General features: G+C 34.4%; 1 protein-coding gene and 4 non-coding genes across 6 annotated transcripts in view; 4 read left to right on the forward strand and 1 right to left on the reverse strand.

Annotated features, from left to right (window-relative positions):
• Window positions 1–23,974, forward strand: part of LOC110993803 — a 50,055-nt gene that overhangs the window by 21,719 nt on the left and 4,362 nt on the right. For both annotated transcript variants that reach the window (XM_022260189.2, XM_022260190.2), the window contains exons 2-19: window positions 8,808–9,033; window positions 12,927–12,997; window positions 13,261–13,358; window positions 13,715–13,848; window positions 14,431–14,652; window positions 15,025–15,168; window positions 15,345–15,419; window positions 16,378–16,731; window positions 16,842–16,880; window positions 17,061–18,128; window positions 19,186–19,309; window positions 19,644–19,752; window positions 20,078–20,267; window positions 20,659–20,888; window positions 21,463–21,654; window positions 22,684–22,831; window positions 22,915–23,131; window positions 23,406–23,623. In XM_022260189.2, coding sequence (XP_022115881.2) covers window positions 8,886–9,033; window positions 12,927–12,997; window positions 13,261–13,358; window positions 13,715–13,848; window positions 14,431–14,652; window positions 15,025–15,168; window positions 15,345–15,419; window positions 16,378–16,731; window positions 16,842–16,880; window positions 17,061–18,128; window positions 19,186–19,309; window positions 19,644–19,752; window positions 20,078–20,267; window positions 20,659–20,888; window positions 21,463–21,654; window positions 22,684–22,831; window positions 22,915–23,131; window positions 23,406–23,623 — 3,781 coding nt within the window. In that variant the 5' untranslated portion in view covers window positions 8,808–8,885. The remainder of the gene's footprint in view (window positions 1–8,807; window positions 9,034–12,926; window positions 12,998–13,260; window positions 13,359–13,714; window positions 13,849–14,430; window positions 14,653–15,024; window positions 15,169–15,344; window positions 15,420–16,377; window positions 16,732–16,841; window positions 16,881–17,060; window positions 18,129–19,185; window positions 19,310–19,643; window positions 19,753–20,077; window positions 20,268–20,658; window positions 20,889–21,462; window positions 21,655–22,683; window positions 22,832–22,914; window positions 23,132–23,405; window positions 23,624–23,974) is intronic.
• Trnae-cuc lies at window positions 890–961 on the reverse strand. The gene has a single exon. It is a non-coding gene; the product is annotated as a tRNA-Glu (tRNA).
• Window positions 10,358–10,439, forward strand: Trnas-cga. The gene has a single exon. It is a non-coding gene; the product is annotated as a tRNA-Ser (tRNA).
• Trnar-ucg lies at window positions 11,648–11,720 on the forward strand. The gene has a single exon. It is a non-coding gene; the product is annotated as a tRNA-Arg (tRNA).
• Window positions 13,032–13,104, forward strand: Trnak-cuu. The gene has a single exon. It is a non-coding gene; the product is annotated as a tRNA-Lys (tRNA).

Here is a 23,974-nt window from a genome sequence, read left to right on the forward strand (position 1 = left end):
CACTTTTCCTAACAATCACCCACAGAGTAAAAAATTCTTGGATAGATGTTTTAAGAAAATCTTTTGATTTATAGAAGATTTCTTTTAATGTAACTGAGGAATAAATAAACTAATATTTTTTTAAAATAAATAAATATACAACTTGATTTATTTTTTACAGCACAATTCATCAGTTAAACATTGATTTTTGTTTAACAAAAACTTCATATGAAATTACATGTATACGATATGCATATTATTATATTAAAGAAAGTCTTATATTATTTAGTCAATATTGTTTTGTTAGCTACAAATCATTATCTTAAAATACTCTATATATAATTGAGAGCATTCAACTTCTTTAATCATAGTCATTTTGCAAAACCATAAACTATTTAGCCAGTCTAGCGACAAATGCACGTAGCACAAAGAAAAGCGACAATGTTTTTCCTACATTAAATAATTTTGCAATTTAAAATGTTTGTGCAGTAGACTGAAGAAAAATAATTGCAGAACAAACGGAGATAGAATCAAGATAGCTCCACATTCTACTCCGATAAGAACCCAGAACCTAGATATGAACCTTAGACAATTTAATACCGTTATTCGCGCATAGGTGGCGTTGTGTAACAAAATTCACGCGAAATTAAACATTGCAAAGGAATGTATGAAATGGTTTCTCTACAATTATGTCATTAAGTCTACAGTTACGCTGTTGTCAATTATGTTTAATTGTTTAGCTGAATTGGTTAACAGCATAGTCCAATTACTATTATTGTGTTCGCGACTGTACTGGGAATTTCTGTCAATAGGTTTAAGTGTAGTAATTAACAAAAATACCTGTGATTAAAGGCTTTCGTTATACTATAGCTAAAACGAGTAATCATAGAAATTTAAAATGAATAAAAGATTCCGATACCGGGAATCGAACCCGAGCCTCCTGGGTGAGAGCCAGGTATCCTAGCCACTAGACCATATCGGATGATGACCTACAATACGATTTTGCGAATAATGTAAAATAAAAACTAGTTATTGAAATTTTTGGCTTCTTTTAAGATCTATAATTTGCTGCACTTAGCTATTAATCTGTTAATAACAGCTTACAGCTTGCTCTCAAAATGACAAATTCCATGTATGTTTGTTCCACAAACGTCAACCTTACATAAAGTGTGTAAGAAATGTAATTATTTTTACAATAGCGAGGTTGCGCCGTTCTCATGCGTTTTGCCTATGTCTTAAGAAATCTGAGAAATTTAATAAGGGCCAGTTTCAGAAGTATAATCTTGGCTAATCAACGCTCTATTATGCCTTATTAGGAAATTTAGATCTTTAGGAGTTATACCTTATATTAAGCATGCGATTCTTACTTGTTTGACTACCGGCTGGATAAGTCCGTCTGTGTGACCAGTAAATACTTGTTCGTATGGTCAACTGGTAGGTATGTCTTTGACACAACACTTCATCGGCTGACCATCAATGAAACATAATATCTCTGAAACGTACAAATATCATGGCATACTGGAAGTTAATCACGTATGTTATATATTATTATATTAAATACATAAATAAACATATTTCATTCTTTATATCTAGGTATTGCTTGCTAAGAGATCGCCCAAAACGGATTAGGTCCAAGCCAAAATTATTGTACTGTATTTCCTGAACGAAATGTAAATATATAAATAAAAGTAAACCTGTATCTGATCATATACGCTATATTTTATTATTTTACGCAAAACACCTAAAATAAAATGAAGGGTCTTGTAGACATAACCAGTATCATTATCTCATTCACACTTGACAGATGACATTTTTCAACACGAAGTGAAAGCTGGCCACCTGTGTTTATTCGATCAACCTTTATATTATTTGATTGTATGATAACTGATAAGCGATCAGCTATTCGTTAGGAAGCGAATTAATTGCTTTTTAAATAATAGAAAAACGAAATTGGGTGTACTACTCAAAGAGGTACAAAAGGGTTATTGAAGGTAAGTTTATAGCGTGATTTTCTAATTTAAAATATTACTAATATTATATATTCTATCTCGTATAAATTTTAATTACAATAATTCCGGCGAAACGTTGTCCATAGTTTATGAAAGCAACACAGGTTACCGAAAATGACTGCTTTTACTCTGCCCTGATTATATAATAATAACAGAGTATACAACTCTTTTAAAACTCTATTATGGCACGTTTAAATCCGTAGAGTAGTTTTTATATTTAAAGCTAGTATGCACTAGCGATTCATAAACGTAGTTTTCAATTATATAAATATTTTGTATGAGTCTTGTCTGTATATTATTAGCCCAGAAGGATTACAAATTCCAATCATTAGGCTACACAGCTAAGACATTGTTTAAAGCCGTAATTTCACATTCCCTTAATGCGTAGGCGAGTAGTTGCGTAGTGATATCAGGACAGTGTTGGTGGAATTGTCAGTCATCAATCGTAAGCTCGCCTAAACAAATTTCTAAGTAAGGGTTAATAATAAAATTAGGGTACGATTTGCATACACACGAGGCGATCTAGAGTCTTCCACAACTGCCCCGATATTGCCTCTGATTTAAGGGTCGACCCTAAGTTTAAATCAAAATCTACCGCAGACTTATTCGAATAGATTCCTCTTGTAAACCACTTAAATATTCGCGTATGGTACCTATATTATTATGTTCTACCCTAGATGATTGAATTTACGACAGTGAAAGCGGTCAATAGAAAGTGTAAGACAATGTTTCAATAACAAGCGGTGTTGTTACAACTATCATTACTTTGTTAGAAAATTGATACAATTTGTTACTGTTGCTAAATAATAGACGGGTCGCAAATGATTTCGTTTTCCTTGTTTTACCCAACTTGCTACTTTGGAAGTGGGGAGATCTTCACATTTAATTATTAATAAACTAATTGCTCCAAAATGTCATTTGTTTCATTGTCATCATTAAGTACTGTAGGCATCATTAAAGTAAACGTTATTAGTTCATAATCTAAATTATAATGGAATACTATTATTAATGTTAAGCACGAACTTTTTGATAGTCATTGTTTTTGTTAAAATCAAAGGTAATCTGAAGATATGCTTCTATGTTTTGTGGTTTGCGCGAGGCATTCGTGACTACGTTTTAGAGGAATAGTGGTTTGTGGTACGTGGTCCTCAAACTAGTATTATCCGTGAATAAAAATTAACCATTCTAAGAGGAATATATTGAAGCAAGCTAACTTAAAAAATATTGAAATGTAATAAAATAATGTAGGTATACTAGTATCTAGAAAATACAGTTCTAGGCATAGGTAAATAAATGTGACATAAACTTACGAACAATGACATGATAGGTTTTATTACTTGTGCTATTTATATAATATCTTTTAAGATAACTAGCAATCAGATCTGTTCGATAATTAAAACTTTGCTGTTGTAATTAATAATGCCTGTAATGGCGGAGACCAAGAAAAGGTTGGCCGAGGGGCAAGTGGAATGCGGCGTAAAAAGAAGAAGAAATATGGGAAACACCACTCACCTTTAGTCCTCAGGCACTTCACTTGTCTCCGTGGGAGAAGACCACGTATAGAATATTAAGCGGTAATTAGTACTCAGTACTCTGCGGTAGCGGAAACACAGTAATAGAAGTGAGCAAGCGTGACCTCGCGACGGCGGTAGTGGCTTCTCTCTGAGGCGCGGGCGCAAGTCTCATAGTCCCCTCCTTCCACTCTTTAATATTGAGAGAGAGAGAGAGTGGTGTTTAAGGAACGGGTGCGGTTGGGACAGAAAATGAGGACAGAGAGGACTAAGGTGATTGGATGGCGTGAACATTGCCCCCGGCCTAAAAAACCTTTGGGTTTTTTATAAAGAGAAATAATAATAAAAAGACAAAAAAATAATAATAATAGTTATAACAATGAGAAAAGAAAATTGATATTCGCGATTGGTAAAAAAGATCATAGAACTATATGAGTTTGTTTAGCGGTTTGTAAAGCGATTTTGTAAAGCGGGTTGTAAAAGATTCGTAAAGCAGTTTGGAGAGCGGTGTATTAAGCGGTTGATCGAGCGGTTTTAAAGCGGTTTTATTAGCGGTTTTATAGCGGTTTTGTAAGTTGTTTTGTAAGCGGTTTTATCAGCGGTTTTAAAGCGGTTTTGTAAGTTGTTTTGTAAGCGGTTTTGTAGGCAGTTTTATTGGTTCGGTAATGGGCATAAACGCACAACAGGCCTTTTATAAATTCCCGTTGCAGTTTTGACTAAAACTACTCTACAAATTCCATCTTTTCCGGGATAAATTTCCATTACCTTTCCCAAAGGCCAAGAAAGTGGAGAAACGTTATCTGTCACTATAACTACAACTGTACCTATTGTGACAGGATTGGCTTGTGTATTCCATTTTGTTCTCGACTGTAGCAAATGGAGATATTCCAATTTCCATCGATTACTGAATGATTGTATCATACCATCCAACAACGCATATCGTTTTAAAAGTGAAACTGGTTCATCATCTACTTTCATTCTAGCGGGTATAAATTTTACTGGTGATGACATCAAGAAGTGAGCTGGAGTTAAAGCTGTGAGCTCAGATGGATCCTCACTTAAAAGTGTAAGCGGTCGAGAATTGATAACTGATTCAATTTGTGTAAGAACAGTTAACATTTCTTCATACGTTAGTAACTGTTCACCTACCACACGACGCAAATGGTTCTTAAAAGCCTTAACAAATATTTCGAAACAGCCACCAAAATGAGGACTTCGAGGAGGATTGAACTTCCACTGTATACGATTATTTGCAAGCTCAGTGGCAAATGTATCATGAAATTCAATCGAGTTTGTAAGTGTAAATATATCTGATAATGCATTTTTTGCTCCAATAAAATTCTTTGCATTATCTGAATAAAGAACAGAAATAGCGCCACGACGCGCAATAAATCGCTTGAATGCAGAAAGAAATGAACTGGTACTAAGGTCTGTAGTAAGCTCAACGTGTACAGCTCGAACCACCATACAAACAAAAATGCAAAGATAAGCCTTCATAGAGCGGACTCCACGTTTTCGATAAGGAATTATTGAAATAGGACCAGCATAGTCTACAGCGGTATGGACGAAAGCTTTAGATTCGTTTACACGATAGTCTGGTAAGTCACCCATGAGCGGTATAATAGGATGAGAATTTGCTTTAAAACAAAAGTTACATTTATGTATAACTGATCGCACTATGCTGCGGCACGATAGTATCCAATAACGTTGTCGGAGAATCGCCATTAAAGTGACTGGACCAGCGTGACAGTTATGACGATGATAATAGGAAATAATTAACTCAAGTATCCTGTCCTTTCGGGGTAACAAAATAGGATGCTGCTGATCATACTGTAGATTGGCATTTTTTAATCTACCACCAACCCTTATCAACCCATCAGCATCTAGAAAGTGACATAATCTTTGAATAGAACGCGAGCAGCGGCCACTAGTTTTAAGGCTATGGATGACATCATAGAAATATACCTTTTGTAAAACCTTAAATATCTGTATTTCAGCAAAACTAATATCGTCAGCAGAGATATTAGTAGATCTAGGAAGTCTTTTTAGAAAACGGTATATCCATACCACTGTACGGAGAAACAATAACCAAGAAGAAACTCGATGAGACAGTTCTAAAATTGGGTCTGGATCACTCCACACTGTAGCAGGAACAGAGACTATTTTTCTTTCTTCTTCTATATCAACAGCTGTTTCAGAGTTTAGAGATGTAATTGGCCACTCAGATGACTCCAGTTCTAACCATTTTGGGCCAGTGAACCAAGTAGAATGATTTACAAATGCAGTGGGTGATAAGCCGCGAGATAGACAATCACTAGGATTTTGATCACCCGCAACATGGTGAAATTTTTCATTTTTAATTAAATTTTCTAACTGCGGTTGTTCTACTATAGAACATAGCGAAATAGCGGTATAACTGTTACAGTTATTGGTGCAATCAGAACCCAATAAGGGGACGTTACCGATGATAATATACCCGAATATTGTTTCGAAAGCGGTAGGAGTGCCAGGTGCGCCCGTAACACGACCCGACAACATTATATCGGCGTAATGCGGTGCACCAATAAGTATCTCTATCTCTGACGGATGAAAATAATTGTCATCCGCCAAAGTAATATTGTTTAAATGTTTCAGCGAAGACTTTTTAACTTGTGCCACCGGTAAACAGTCTGTTATTTTGTCTATAGTAAAGGCATTTAAAGGTATAGAATTATTATTAATCCGAGAAGAAAGAACGGTAGAAACTTCTCCTATTATCGGATTTGAAGCGGAACCTATACCTTTTACAAACTTATTCGTAAATTTAGTAACATTTAAATTTAATCTTTTGCAACATTTCATGGTTATAAAAGTGCTTTGAGACGCACAATCAATTAAAACACGAACTGTATGTGGTTTACCATTTAAATCATATATATATACTTGCGCCGTACCTAATAAACATGTATTATTACTTTCGGAAATAGCCGGCCGAATATTACAAAGTGAAATATTTGAGTTATTAATCGGCTGATTGTCGCTGCGTGTAGGTAAATTAGGTGTATTATTAGCGGGAGGCCCAGCAAGCGGCGCAGTTGCATTGCTCATGCGATTCAAGTTATTAGCGTGCATGTTTTCTTGAGAAACAGTCGCATTACGACACAGCGTAGAATGATGTCTCATGCGGCAATTACGACAATTCCATGCAGACTTACACTTATTTAACATATGCGATAAACTTAAACAGTTAAAACACCCTTTATTGTTTTTGATAAAAGTGTATTTATCATCTATAGACAATTCGTTAAATGAATTACATTTATATAAATTAAAATGATCGATGCGTTTACAAAATGAACAATTAGACCGCTTTTCTGTAAGCGACACAAACGCACGCGAAGAAACCGGTTTGTTATCGAATGTGCGAGTAGTATCCAAATGCTGAGCTATTCTATTATGCTCGCGTACGAATGCAATTAAATCTTTATAACTAGGTATTGTAGGGTTGTTAATATTATGTAATTCGAAGGAACGAACTGTACTAGAATCTAATTTCTTCAATGATAAATATAGTAATATAAAATCAGCTAAATTTTCTAATTGTAATGATTCTAAACTTGATATTGCGGTGCAGTAATTGTCAAGAAACAATTGTAAATTTTTATGTGAAGCGGTGGTAAGCGGTTTGAAGTCTAGAATCTTTTGCATATAAGCTGAACCCAAACTTCGTTTGTCATGGTATTTGTTTATAAGCGTTTGCCAAATTAAAGCATAATTTTCAGCATTTGGAATTATACCTGCACAAACAGAGAGGGCCGAATCAGATAATTTACTTATTAAATATTGAATTCGTTCGTGATCTGAAAGATCAGGATTTTCATGAATGGTACGTTTAAAGGATTCGTAAAATAACGGCCACTTAATGACATCACCGTTGAAAATCATTAATTCCAACTTTGGTAAGCGAAACGATTTGCGTTGGTGTTGGTTTGCATCAGATAAATCATTCCTACCTACAACAAATTTATTAAATTTCTCAAAAATGAATTTACAGTGACAATACATGTCTTCAAATGAATTCATGCAATTAAAATTGACAGTGTATAAGGGATTAATAGTTAATTCGATAACATTTATTTTACTCACTGTTTCACAAAACGAATCCCGAATATTATCAATTGATATCATACCCGATAAAAAAGAATTTATGTCAGCCTCCTGCGAGGTTTTCTTTGACCTATCGTACAAGTCTTGTACACGTGAAAATAAATTGTCTCGTTTTGCAATTAAAACGGCTCGATCAATTTCAAGCGAACTGTTAGCGCCTTGCTTCTCAGAAGCCGCTTTACGAGTCTCCATAATGACAAAGATATATATATATATTAAATTAAATTAAATCAAATCAAATCGCGATTTGTAACAAACTAAAATAGTATATCGCGGCTCGAAAAGGACCAAACAATGTAATGGCGGAGACCAAGAAAAGGTTGGCCGAGGGGCAAGTGGAATGCGGCGTAAAAAGAAGAAGAAATATGGGAAACACCACTCACCTTTAGTCCTCAGGCACTTCACTTGTCTCCGTGGGAGAAGACCACGTATAGAATATTAAGCGGTAATTAGTACTCAGTACTCTGCGGTAGCGGAAACACAGTAATAGAAGTGAGCAAGCGTGACCTCGCGACGGCGGTAGTGGCTTCTCTCTGAGGCGCGGGCGCAAGTCTCATAGTCCCCTCCTTCCACTCTTTAATATTGAGAGAGAGAGAGAGTGGTGTTTAAGGAACGGGTGCGGTTGGGACAGAAAATGAGGACAGAGAGGACTAAGGTGATTGGATGGCGTGAACAATGCCAATACAAAATATTTTTTTATTACATGTAGGTATAGAGTAAAATTAAAAGGACGCACGTTGCATTTGAGTGCTAACAGACATTTTAAAATGGTGACGGTAGTACCAATTTCAGCCGCCGACCAAGAAAAGTATGTGGCACTGTGGATAGATTAATAGTGTACAGATATGTTTAAGTATAAACAAGAGTACTTTTTTGTAATCTTGATAAAAGTTTCTTTGTGATCTCATTTCTCATCAGTAGGTTACCTAGTTAAAAATATATTCTCTATTATTTTGCGACATTTTATTTTACCTATTTACTAATTTATATAGAACTAAAGATTGAGTTTATTGCGTCTAAATAGATTCACGAATTCGGCAGCAAATCAATGTTTCATAAGGTCATGATTTAAACAGCTTTTAACTTATGATAATAATGTATGTAAGTATTCCGAAAAGTCTTATTTCTTTTCTTTTTAAACTTATTGTAATTTTTGTTCCAGGTACTCTCCATAACCAATGATGACGTGACAACAAATTATGCGGGAAAATAGTGATATGTCATAGTGACAATTGAAAATATGGCGGCGTTAGTACGATTAGTATGTGCATTAAGTGCTTTTGTGTGTGTGAATGGACATGTTGCCCTAACCTACCCACCGGCTAGGAAATACGATTTAGACTTTTTAGATAATTCAAGAACAAAACCGCCATGTGGAATGCCCAAAGGTAAAGTAATTATAATTGTTTTTTTTTTCAAAATCTATTATTTATAACTTTCTATGGATAATTATTTAAAAAAATTATAATAATAATTAGTTAACTTTGGTTTTTTGGCAAGAAATAAAAAGGCTCTTTATTCATTATTTTTATTTATGAACGAATTTATATATTACATGTATCGTAATCAAAGGATGCATGTCTGTGCTTCCGTTAAGTTCCAAGAGTTCCTGAAGATCTTTTTAAAATCATTATTTTTTCATAAAAATTAAAATAATATAAAACAAATATTTTTTTCATACACATACACATCTGTAAATACTTTTCGAACAATTCGATTTGTGCTAATATTTCAGTCTTCCCATAATCTCAGTCACTCATGTCAATGAATGACTAGTCATCATCTTCATCGGTAGCTTTTCAGCCCCTTTAGGGTATTAGCCTCCTTAAATATATTTCCGCATCGCAATCTAGTTGTGCTCCTTCTTGGTCTTCAGACACATATTGTTTTGAGGTCCTTGACAACTCCATCCCACCAATGCAGCACCCGTCTACCGGTTTTCTTGCCACCAGGTTGTAAGTTCACAAGGACCTTGGGGTTCACCAGTCGGTGCTCATTCCCAACCTCTTGAGCCTGTTGCAAATTATTAAATTGTTGGCATTGTCATGGATCTTATAAAGTATTTTACTGTAGCGAATACGCTAAACAGCTGCGAAATATTGTTATCTTAAGCTCTTTTTTAATACGAAAATTACTAGTAACTCTTTAGAAACTCGTACGCTCTACGTTGGTGTGTTTATAAAATTTCTTCTTGACGCTTATTAAATCTTACGTAAGTACATTCAAAACAACCTGTAGCAGTGAGGTCGTGACCTAGCCTCAGCCTAGGTCATTAGCCTGACTCATCAACAAAGCCATGATTCAGAAATAATTAGTGTAATTTGTGTTTTTTGATATTATACCGTGTCATTATACCAAATTATTGTATATAATTTACTTGATTTGAACCAAGTTACTTTAATTATTAACTTTAATGTAGTAATGAGGCTGGAGTCTTATCTACTAAAAGGTTCGTTATTTTCGTCAATTTAGGCACTCTGCCATCTTATTAAAGAAACAATCAGGACGTTGACGGTATTATAATAAAAGAATAATTTTCAAAATGTAACATAAATCGGGGAACAAAAATAACAAATATGTTAATGTCAAACTTTATAATCAAATATTGCACAAAAGGATGTTTTCCTTTTCTGTGAATTCATAAAGTGGTATGGTTTTATTATTATTATTAGCTCAAGGAATAAATACATTAATTTGCCCGTTGGTCCCATAGCAGTCGTGGCCGAGTGGTTAAGGCGTCTGACTCGAAATCAGATTCCCTCTGGGAGCGTAGGTTCGAATCCTACCGGCTGCGAATTATTTTTTATTGGAAAGCTCTTTCCTTACATAGAAGATACTATGTTTATTAAAGCAGTATTGTTTTGCTATAATAGTATAGCATAACTAAACTTGTGAGTTTAGAAGTAAAATTTTATGAAATTCAAATGCCGATTATGTATATGTCGGCGCGAAGGGCCTGTAAATAACGAATCCAGATTCATTAAAGGTGTCATTAAATTATTGAAGATAATGACGTCAGTAATACTGGTGTCATAGATTAGTTTGTTGGCATCTGCCATTTAATTTCGACATTAGAGTCTACACTTTAAAGGCTTCTGCTTGGTTCGACCGCTCAATCGAACTGAGGCTCGTACCAATCAGTTCCTGTATTTATAACAACCAGAATTTGTAATAAACAAGCTTCGTAACATTTCGGGTACTCGTTCCACGACCGAACCCGAATAGACAACAGAGTCAAACAGAGTCATAAGAACGAGTGTCAAAGATAACTTTAATATTTATTGTTATCTAGACTCTAATATTTAAAATTATGATAAATAACTTTACATAATAATAATTATGACTATGGAGTCATAATTATTATCGATCATTGAATAGTGATTTATTATAAGATCTAGCAACATTGACAAGTTAAATGAACTAGTCATATTAACGGTTTTAAAGAGATTTGACTTCGATGTCATTAAATGATAATGACAGTGGCAGCTGACACTAACACGCCATTGCTGTAACATAAATAATAAAGAATATAAAATTACTAGACTTTCATAAAATATGAATCCCAAACATTATTAATATTTTTCGTAACAATATATAAATTTGCGCCGATATATACAATCACTAAATTTTACCGATTACTACAAAATATTGAACTTTTATCGCGAATTTATATTTATTATAATTGAGAAACGGATAAAAACGAATCACTTGAAATATGCAATAAGGGATACCTGTCATCCCCCTCTGAATCCTGTAATAATAACAAACAAATTTAATAAAATTTGTTTGTGTTATTACAGTTTGGTCGTATATATTACAAAAAAGAGAGCATATGCAGAGAGACAAAAAGGACATTTCTGCTGGTAAACGCAGTTAATTACATAACTGATTCAAAAAAATATATCTTACGAAAAATCCCAGTGCTCCACAAAGGGAAGCCAAACAATTATGCGCGCGCAGAATTGTAGGCTTCAAATAGGCTTCTTGTCCTTTACGTCACAAGACCGTGTGGCCTAATGGATAAGGCGTCGGACTTCGGATCCGAAGATTGCAGGTTCGAGTCCTGTCACGGTCGAAGTTATATTTTTTTCAATGCTTTTAATTTGCTTTAGAAGTAGGTAGGTAACGGAAGAGATGCTGTCTGTGGCAGAGTTTTTGTTAATTACATAATGCTTAAAACTGTAATATGTATAGACGATTCAAATTTGAAAATATAATTTATTAAATAAAAAGGAATTGTATTAATCATTTAAATTATTTTTATCCTATTTCGCAAGTCTTGGTATAATATATTGGTAGAACACTGCCGCGACTCCAAGTTTTCTCATTTGTGGCGAAAAAGGGTTTTAGTCGGTTGTGATTATAGCGGGACGCAACCTCTGCGCAGTCGAGTTCCCCTAGAAAAAAGGTTTTGTGCAAGAAACAGTAATGGCGCAGTTCACAACATTTATTCTACACATAAAACTATTACATATGCGATTATATAACAGTGTATTAATTACATGCAATTAAGTCATTTACTCTTAATGGTAGTCACGCACGCCTGAACATGTTAATTGATTCTATGTGTGTACACAGCCATAGATCAGGTTTTTCTTGTAGATAGCAATATATACTGATAATTTATGTTAATTGCTGCAATACTGGACTTGTAAGTTACTAAGTTTCATTACGCTGTATAGTAGAACATCAATCAAAGACTCCGAATTTATTAAATAATTGTTTTATATATAAAAATCTGGCAATTGTTTGGTAACGCTAACAAATTTCTTTCATAATCCGCCTGTAAATACAAACAAAGGAGTTCAGGTATTTCTCATTCAAATTCTTCGCGAATACAACAAGAACGCTACTTATTCAGAGCTCGTTACAGTATGGGCAGTGTGTACGGGTGATCGAATACGGGAGTGGGCTGATCAATAAAAAAAACTATTGCTAAGCGCCTATCGGTTACCTAAGCCGCATTGCTAAGCGAATAAATATTCTTAAATAGGCAACTACTCGTAAAAACTAAAGGCTGTAGTTACTGTGTAATATTTATACTACATTTTTTTGCAAAATTTATGTTCACCGTAATTGCCAGGTATTTAAGATTGTCTCTTATACTGTAAAAAATGTATTATAAAGGATGTGGGGTACTTTAATATAATAAATAAACGCTCAAGTCAACATTGTGCAGTTACAATTTTGAATATGGTGGTGAAAGATTTTACCTACTAAATATTCACCTACAAATTTTACTAAAAATAGATGTCATGTAAACACTAATTATTTTTTGCAGGATCAATACGGACATCATTTTTAGCGGGTTCAGCTTTCACGGTACATTGGCATTTAGCATATGCACACCGGGTAAATATACCTATATTTCGATAATATTGCCACAGCCCGGCTAGCTCAGTCGGTAGAGCATGAGACTCTTAATCTCAGGGTCGTGGGTTCGAGCCCCACGTTGGGCGGATACTTTTGCCTTCTGAATTCGCCTTTTTTATTTATTTTTGTTATCGGAACGAATAAACTATTGTTATAATAATAATTTAATATATTCAAAACACATTATTATTTCTGTTTATATAACAGATTTTATATGTAAATTTAATGTTACATTTCTTTAGGGTGGATTTAGTTTAAGAATTTTGGACTACTTAGAGCGACCTCTATTGGATCTTACACCAAGAGCCGGCGGTTCCGAGTTTGTTCGTGATGATGTCACGTAAGTTTTGTTTTTATGGAATTTTTAAGATTATTATCAAAATGGCCAAGAAAGACTATCGTCCGTATATGTCTAATTATCACTATAATTTTGGTCGTACTTTCATCATGGTATTTGTGGAATAAAACACAGACGGCCGAAACTGTGACTCCCGTCAAAATCCAATACATTTTGGGCGTACGGGAGTCAGATTTAACACTGTCTCATATGAATCTCCCTAATCCTAAATTCTCTATGAAGCAGACATATTTATGTTACAAATTTCTTACTTATAATGCTTTCTGGAGCCCCGTGCATCTGTTTACCTGGCCGTGGTTTCTAGATACTATTAAATATACTAAGTTTGAACATTGCAGTGCTCAAAAGTACGAAGTGCGTTTACCAAGTGACTTCACCTGTGAAAACTGCACACTGCAATTGCAAAGAGAAGCCGGGGAGTGGGGGGCCAACTACCGCTTCTGGTCCTGCGCAGACATCGATATAGTGCCACGTAAGTCTATGATAAAATCAAACCTAATAGCGAAATAGTAAAACTAGACAGAGTGGATTTCATATGTTATCAAAGTCTAATTCAATTAAAAAACAGGAAATATTATAACTCAAACTTGCTTTCAACATTTAGTACTGTTGTTAACGAAACTATTATATTGATTACTAGCGGCTTGTCCAGGCTTCGAGCTTCTGGAAAAAAAATTGAGAGCAACATTAGTTAAGGTCTTAACATTCTAATGGTGTGAGAATTAGGTACTTTTTCCTATGTTCCTTGTAAAAAGAACAAAGTACATACTTGACTTGATATTATACAGATGCTCAGATGGGGCAGAAGGCGTGTCCATCACGTTTGGTCTTGAGCCTCGTATTTCAAATTTTCTTCTTTCATTAATAAAAAAAAAACATATTTTGAACCGAGTTTTACTCACAATATTATAATAATACTTAAATATGTTTTTAACCACAATATCATTTTAAATTAAATGTTCTACTATAATGATTAATAAATTTTACCATATATTTATAAATACACCTACCTAGCTTTTAAAAATAATTTTGAAATTTATTTCAATGTTTCCAGGTAAACAATTCCATGAGACGTGTTCAGGCAAGGGTTTCCACATCCTCGGTAGATGCAAATGCAATAAATTGCACAGTGGGGCGCGGTGCCAGTTCTCCGATGAATGTTCTGAGGATACTGACTGTGGTCTCCGAGGAAAGTGCGTGGATGTCAACGCTACGGAGTCACCCAGTCGAATGTGCTACTGCCCTCACGGGTTCTATGGGAAGGGTTGTAATAAAAGTAAGTACCTGAATCCCCAGTGTGAACGTTTTACTTTGTTTACGTATGTGCTAATTATTATAAAACAATATTATTTTAATAAAAAAATGTTCGAATTGTAAAATCTTCTTGAGAGTTAATATGTTTCATTTATCAGCCAGTATTTGCAGAACGCGGAAAATATTAATTTGTGTAATATAGATAAGTTCCATGTGTTAAAACGTAATAGATATTACATAAAATAAAAAAATGGTTCGTTTAAAAATCTTTATTATTGGAAAGATAATAAATTTTTTATATGGTATATAAAAAAAACATTTTGTTTCAGATATACGATGTCTAATCTCGTAAAATTTATTTTTATATATACTTTAATCAACCTTAAATTTTTAGAGGCTCCATGGAAAGATAAGGCATTGAACCTAGGACTCTACAGCAAGAGGGAGTTGTCAAAGGACTTCTCCCTCTACTGGCGCGTGATCAGGGACCTTCAGGAGGTGGAAATCGTTATGATGGTTAACGGGACTTCTTATGCAGGTAAAATTAATTTAATTAATCCACATGTAAACTTTTGTTCACCGTCCTAATATAAGCAATTTTATATTTCCAGGATTTTTATATTCTGTCATATATTTCTAATATGTACTCTAAAATCCTTTCAGCTTTCATGTATTCTGTTATAATCTGTTATTTATACTTTTTTACAATTTTAGCCGTTGGGTGGCGCCCTCAAGGTTTAAAAAAGGAATGTAAAAACTTCCCAGTCTTGGGTTCACCACCTGAAATACGTAAGTATTATCTTATAGTAGTAGTAGTATAGAAGACATAGATAGATGATTATTTTGTTATTTGTGTCGCATACAGTTTCAATTACATATTATTAACAGCATTTGAGCAGCATTCAAAAATGAGTGCCAATCTGGGATCATAAAACATCTTAAAATCTATAAACATCTTATTCTTGGTAGTAAAGCAATAGTCGTAACAGCCGATGGCCTTGTTATTATGTACCTAATTCAATCGGGACCTTTGATTTTTGTCAATATAACCAGTTAGTTCTAAACGATGTCGTCGTAAACAACAACAAATGTATATATATATATAAATAAAACAATACACCCCATTTAGATTAGATTTACACTGCTAAAGTTTAAATATTAATTATTAATTACTTCTATTAGACAAAAACAAATAAAACCCAATAGATACATAAAATATTTTATGAACCCATATAAATCATATAAATGTATTTACCTAAAATATCTAAATAGAACAATAAACTAAAAATAAAATAGTCTTATTAAATATATATATATATATATATAATATAATATAGTATAGCATAATATAATATAATGTATAAATATGATATATAAATATATATATAATATAATATAATAAATAATGTATAAACATAAAAAATAATTAAGATAAACCTGTTATATCAGGCTATGCCATCAATGCCACATCTAGTAATAAGTCCAATCCTAAACCTATGTTTTAGCTTGGTTGACCGTTTCGAGTTTGTTGTGTCTACCTGCATTTTTGTTACTGTATTTGTTATGTGAATTTTTGTATAGGTACCTTCTGTGCGTTCTAGTAATAATTATTTAGTGTTGTAATGTTTTTCTCAGTAAGCGAATTTTTTAATTCATATGAGAAATAAAGTTATTCTAACCGTAACCGTAAATGCGTTTCACTCATATATAATTTCTTTAACGGCTAGATAACATTGTTTAATTTCAGAATCGGAGCCGTTGCCAAAACCAGAGCCAAAATCAGAGCCCGAACCTAAATCGGAGCCAGAGCCCGCACCTGAGCCTAAATCAGAACCGCAACCAGAACCTGAGCCCACACCGGAACCAAAAGCTGAACCTTTACCCGAACCAGAGTCACCAAAGTCAGAGCTGACATCTACATTAGAACCAAAGCCCGAACCATCTTCGATGTCTGACGAATCCAGTACTGAGGCGTATAACTCAGAAAACGACCGAAATAAACGCGTCGCAATGCACACTATGGACGGTATTGACTTTAAGAACCTGGGAAATGATGTTACTGTAAAAACCAGTATTTCCTATAAAATTTCGAGTTCAAAAGGTAAGTTTTTATTTAATTAATATAAATAATTTGGCAATGACTAACTTAACAAGAATCCAAAAACTTATAAGAAAAAAGAGTTTTTCTCAAACGTAATTACTATTTTTCAGGTCGCAAAAAACGGGCTGCCCAAGAAGTTGAAAAGTCAAGTGAGTGGTATCTAAAGTTGTTATTTTAAAGCACCATACTGTACAACACACGAGTGCTAAAACTCACAAAGCTACGCCAGACACAGTATACGCACAACTATTCTTTCAAATATGCAAAACTAACATATTAAATATATCACGTAATGTACATATAAATGCATGGTTACGTTATTTTTACAGATGTGGAAACATCGACCAGTTTTATAGACCATGAAACTGAAAATTATCCAATTCCTTTACCAACAAAACCCACCGTAGAATTGCCGTCTCCAACTAAACATAAGCCATTTAAACCAAAGATTAAGCTAGGTCCAAGACCCCTATTGATTTCTCCCCAAGAATCAAAAGTTACATCTAAGCCTCCATCACAACCTAAAGAACTACCAGAACCCTCTCCTGAACCAAAAGTAGAACCGGAACCCTCTCCTGAACCTAAAGTAGAACCAGAACCTTCCCCTGAACCTAAATCGGAACCAGAAACTTCCCCTGAATCTAAATCGGAACCAGAACCTTCCCCTGAACCTAAATCGGAACCAGAACCTTCCCCTGAACCTAAATCGGAACCAACCCCTTCTTCTGAACCTAAATCAGAACCGCATTCTTCTCCTGAGCCCATAGCAGACATTATGCCGACAATAAATACGGACTCCGAATCTTCACAGGAACCAAAATCCCGCCAACCTAAATCTAGAACCATTTCCAGTAAAGAAAGTACTCCCACGCCAGAACCAGAGTCCTCTCCTGAACCCACATCCGAGCCAGAACCTACTCCTGAACCAAAAGCAGAACCAGAACCTACTCCTGAGCCTAAGTCAGAACCAGAGCCTTCCCCAGAGCCTAAATCAGAACCAGAACCTTCTCCTGAACCAAAAGCTGAACCTGAACCTACGTCCGATCCAAAATCTGAACCTGAACCTGAACCTACTTCCGAACCAAAAGCTGAACCTGAACCTACTTCCGATCCAAAAGCTGAACCTGAACCTACTTCCGAACCAAAAGCTGAACCTGAACCTACTTCCGATCCAAAAGCTGAACCTGAACCTACTTCCGAACCAAATGCTGAACCAGAACCTTCCTCTAAACGTAAGGCGGAGCCAGAACCATCTCCCGAACCTAATTCAGAACCGACACCCATTCCTGAACCTGAGTCAACTCCTGAACCAACGTCTGCAATAGATCCTAATCCTGAACCTAGCGCAGAAGCCGATGCAGAGAATTTATTAGTGAAAGGCCTATATGAAGAAACAGGTAATGCAGTCGCTTCGCTTTATAATATTTAATCAGGTTTCTACAGAAAGATTGATTTAATAACAAACCAAAAATATCTGTTAGTACATCTTTCATACTCAAACCTTTTTACCCTAAACGTTGAAAAAAAATCTATGGGACCGATTACGTTTCAAGAAAAAACGAGGAAATTAAATAAAAATCCTATAATTGATTAAATACCAGTTAAACTTACTATTAATATTTTAGTTTCAAATGTCTAAATTACTAAATGAAAAGATATTTTTTGCAATACATTATTCACATATAATTTAACCTGATTTTATGTTATACGTGTTTGCTTTATCATATGCCTATATTTCTTATATATATATCTAATATTTAAGTAAATAATGTTTTAGTATTTACTATTTCATTTACTTGAACCGTGCCTTTGTTGGTGTAATGGATTTTATGAAGCTATGTCATCTTACTTAGATTCATAGTATATGCTTTCATGTACCGTATAATAGTATAATTTACCAAATACTATTAGAAATATAATAACATAGGTATTAATAGTATAATTAATTACATTTAAAATAATATTTGGTTTATAAATTATTATGCGCATGTGTAAGACTATCTTAAGAATTGCTAATGCTATAATACGCTTGTGTGCTTTGATGTATCCCCTTCCTTCTCCTATCTTCTATCCTCTACTATCTCTGTATTCTTCTTTAAAGGTTTTTTCAACTTCTTTAATACTCCATCTTCAAGTCTAATATAGTCATTGTTGGTGAGGTGTCGTAGAACATTCATGTGTCACTCTAAAAATGGTTACGTTAACTAAAATATAATAGTTCGTTTATAGATGTAATTGATAGACATACATTCTTTATCTTAAATATAATGTGCCCCTTTTATTACGGGTACCTAGTCTGCTAGATTTTTTGATTACAATATACCTTGTCTTTGCTAAAAGAAAACAAATGAGTCTACATTCTTCGTCATATGTATATAGTCCATATATTCTTTAATTTCCTGTCTCTGTTAAAATATAATAAACATGTTGCTAATTATACGAGCTATGTTATAGGTTATTTCCCATCTCACGAGTACGTGCCGAAATTCGACTTTAATCCAATGGACTGCACGGATATCGTAATCGGAACAGCTAGAGGGAACTATCATAGGGTGTTGGATTACTATACAAGAGACAGGTAATATTTATATAGTATACTTTTATATACGAAAAGGAAACCTTAAGGCGCCTTGTGGAGTGGAGTGGCGACCATGATATTTTCTCTCCTCCGGGTTACCAATAGACAATATAATAGAATAACTTTTTTAGTGATCAAATAAATAACAAACAAGGGTTTATATGTTTATTATAATTTTAAGAAAATTTTATGTTAAATATAAAATGATCGTGATTGTTATGTGTATCAATTAAACTATAAGCTTTTAATAAAGCTGGTTTGATAAATATTTACTTATAATGTATAAATGGCATGTTCCTACGCAGACAAAGCTCAAAAATATTTGTAACTTCAGGTCTACTCCGCGAGTGGACACATTCTGGGGTGGTCATGATGATATCACGGCTTCGTCTGGGTTTGAAGAAAATGGTGTAACTACTATAATGTTCAGAAGGAAAATTAAGGTAGCTATAACTAATGCTTATAAAGAGATTTTCTCCTATTATGAATAATTAAATGGACAAATCAGAATACGGTTGGACAAATTACAAATCTTACCGTAATGTGGATAATGACGCTATTACAATTCACCAGAATTGGAAGAAATCAGTTTATTATGTGTAATTTTATTTTAGCATAATATTGATTGCCCCTATAAGTTTCTTACTAAAACTTATTAAGAGATCTAAATAAATATATTTGATTTTAGAGTTAATTTACATCGTTATAAAACATTAGTATCAGTACTATTGGTTACTATTAACAATTTAAAACAAAATAATATTCCAGGCTAAAGAACCCACAGACCATTCGTTAGTGGATGATCTGATGCACGTGATTTGGGCTCGTGGTCAGGAGATGGGAAAATATATACACGCACCGCCCGCGGGACTCACGCAAGGCGACTTCTACCGCCCCGACGAGCTCAAGTACCACGGCCACGGAGACCAGAGAGGAGTTGTTGCTATGAACTTCTTCGGTAAGGGTCATTTATTTAGATTATTTAAAAATTCAATACATTATTTAGCGGTAGTAAAAGATTTCAAGACTCAGGTTATTAAACTAAGTAGCAACGTAGCCAATTAACTAGCTAACCTAGAGGATACTTATCCTTAGATGATTGATAAGAAAATCGATTAATAAACGCGTATTTGTTCGACTTTCGTTTAATGGTTTACATTATTTAAGTCCAATTTTAAAGTCGTTTTAAAAGCAATTTTTGACTGAAATCAGTCAGCTATTTGAATCAAAGTCGGAAATACCTTACTCTATAAGCTATTGCGGGCTTCCGTTGCACTAATTTTAATATGTATGGTAAAGAAACGAGGTTATATAATTTGTTTTATAATGTAATTTTTCTTATATTTCAGAAGAGACAAAAACGTCACTATCGGGCAGTATTACGTCTTTGGACAATAACAAGTGCGGAGCGCAGTTTAAATGGCCTTCGGCTTGTGATGTCGCTAATAACACTTGCGACTACGTTGCATCTTGGGAGTATCTAGGACAGAAGAGAGGAAAGGATTCTATTCGATTTACTATCATCACCAAACAGACTAAATATTGGACCGGAATTGGTTTCAGTCGGGATCAAAAAATGGTGAGAACATCCCAGAGTTGCCTGCCCCATCTTTTCGGAAAACATCTGCCCATCTTTTCACTTGACGTCCCTTCTGTTTGCCTTCTCTTGGATACCATGCTTAAACCATAATGTGCCCTATACAGTTCTTTTTTATTTCCTTGTATTTTTGTAGAACTTACTTGTGTTTTTTGCGTATTTCTTTAGTCAACCCGTCAATAACATAGGTATTACGATCAAATATGAAAGATATAATTTTCATTTATTATTTTTCATTAATAATAAATTATCGTGCTACTCAGACGTAAAAGTTTAGAATTAATCATGCTTACAATATAATATATATCGTTATAAATAATGAAACAATTTCTAAATTATCAATAGTTTGATAGACTTCGAAAATTGTGTTTAACAATAAAAAATATATGATTGGCGTCATTAACGTAGAAATGTTAAGAGATACTCATTGTAGACTTCTAAAGAAACTATTGTATTTTACTATGAAACGGTATCATAAACTAGTTCAGTAGTATATAGTATATAGTAAACTACAATTATAAAATATCTATATTTTTCATTAATAAAATTGTTTTAGTCTCAAACTGACGCAATACTTGGCTGGGTGGACAGTCGTTCTGGTAGACCGTTCGTTGGCGACGCCTGGCTTTCTGGATATTCGGCACCAAGGTTTGACTCCCGGCAGGACATTACCCAGGCGAAGGGGGAAACTTCGGACGGGTTCACCACTTTGAGTTTTGTGAGGAAACGGGATACTGGGGATAATAAGGTGAGTTAACCATAACAAAAGAGAGAAAATAGTAAAGTGATAGTGTGTGATAAGAATAAATGTAGCGACATTTGTTATTACCACACACCTATTGGATCACACATTTATTTACAGTTTTCATAAAAATACTGACTGTTATAATATAAATTAAAATATTTATGTATAACAAAAACCACTTCATAGATAGTTACAAACATACTACCTTACTTTATTCACTTATTTTCTGTTAAGTATACCTATTGTATCTGCTTTAATAGTTTTTGTATAACAATTAAGTGAGCACTGACGGCGACGGATAAACCATGTCAGGTTTTCGTTCGCTGTAAAATGTACCTGTCACCGTAAGATTGTAAACATCGTTATATTACAATCTATCTAGTAAGATTGTAAACTATCGATAGATTGTGAACCGTATCATTATGATTGCAATTTAACGCATAATTTTTCGCTATATTGTAATCTACCGAAGTGAAACCGTTAAATTACAATCTGTCCCGCGTCAAATTGTCAACTGTCTGCAAGTTCTTCCTAATTGGTCGGTCTCATTTCAATTAGGAATGAAATAGACGTGTCACTTAAATAAAATAAATTTATTATTTAATAGGAAATTAGAAATCCTGACATACCTATGTTACAAACAAATTGTAACGAAATATTTATTCTACAAACACAAATTCTAATTAAAAATTTCAAAAAAATCAACAATTATTATGTCTTTAAGCACAAATTATAAAAATAGAAATACCAAACAAATATGACGTATGGCCGGGGAGGCGGGGGCACATACCGTTCAACCAATCAGAGCGCGAGTCGCATTCCGTCCTACGCCGGTTCACAATTTGACCGCTTCCCATCGATAGATTACAATCTTACTGGATAGATTGTAATATAACGATGTTTACAATCTTACGGTGACATACCTAAACCGTAGTTTTTAAATTAAATATAAATCTAAAAAAAGATATATGTATATATAATGTGAATTAAAAACTTTACATATCTATTAAATTTTTGTATTGAACTTTTCAGGATCTACAATTTACAGATACAGAATGTCTCTACTTGATGTTCGTGACGCAGGGCGGCACATTCGACGCTGTCAACAAACGTACAAGCAAACACCAGCAAGTACCCATCGTCACTGATGACAAGATATGCATTAAGCCTTGTGGACCAGGTACAGGAATTTCATAAATTTAACTATATATCAAGTTAATGTGTGACTCTAGAAGCACTGCAAAATGTAATAATTTTTTTTAGAACCTATCGAAGAAGAACAAACAACAGAAGCAATAATTCCTGGCTCACACACGTATGCCATGCTCATCCGGATCACGGGTCTGGCTGATAGCTTCAGACCTCCAGCCGCCGCTAGTCCAGAGTACGAGGAACTGGCGCAAAGGGTCGTCAACAGCTTGGCTGGAGAATTGGCGAGGACGAAGGGTTACAAGGATGTCAAAGTAAACGGATTTATGCAGTGAGTAAATATTAAAATTATTTCTGTAATAATTAAACATTTTTTTTATTGACAGCTAATGTATGGCCCACAACAACAGATATCTCATGCACTAATCTTTTCCGAGTACATTTTTAAATCACAAAGGCAAAGAAAATACTAGTACCTAGTAAGATTTAAGATTAACTTTTTTAAGAAATAATTTGCAAATACATATATAGTGAATATCAATTCTCTCCTGTATAGGCAAACATGATTAGGTAACTATGATTAAAATAGTATTAAATTATTTTAGAAACGAAACAAAGGCAATACTGGCAGAATTAACTTTAAAATCAATCGAAACGAACCTCATAGAAGGCAGCGCTCGGTCATTGGAAGGTTCTCCAGCACAGAACGAGACAGAAGATGAAACGGAGAAGTGGGAAAGGGCAGTGAGGGACACATTGGCCAAGGGACGAGTTGGGAACTTAAATGTTGACCCCGAGTTCTTGGTGTTTGCTCCAGAAAGCTGTAAGTTTTATTAAAAGAGTGATTTTCTCCCTCAACAGCCGGCAAATAAAAACTCACTAATAAAAAGTGTTGCGGTAGTTGCCTCGTATAGTTGCGTATGCTCCTTTATTTTGTAAAAAAATCTATAAAAGCTCTGTTACCTACATTTTTTATTGACTTATGCAATTTAATAGAGCAGTTTTAGCCTAGTGGCTTCAGTGTACGACTCTCATCCCTGAGGTCGTAGGTTCGATCCCCGGTTGTGCACCAATGGACTTTCTTTCTATGTGCGCATTTAACTTTCGCTCGAACGGTGAAGGAAAACGTCGTGAGGTAACCGGCTTGCCTTTAGCCCCAAAAAGTCGTCGGCTT

This window comes from Pieris rapae, chromosome 7 (genome assembly GCF_905147795.1).
Source record: "Pieris rapae chromosome 7, ilPieRapa1.1, whole genome shotgun sequence".
Taxonomy (NCBI): domain Eukaryota; kingdom Metazoa; phylum Arthropoda; class Insecta; order Lepidoptera; family Pieridae; genus Pieris; species Pieris rapae.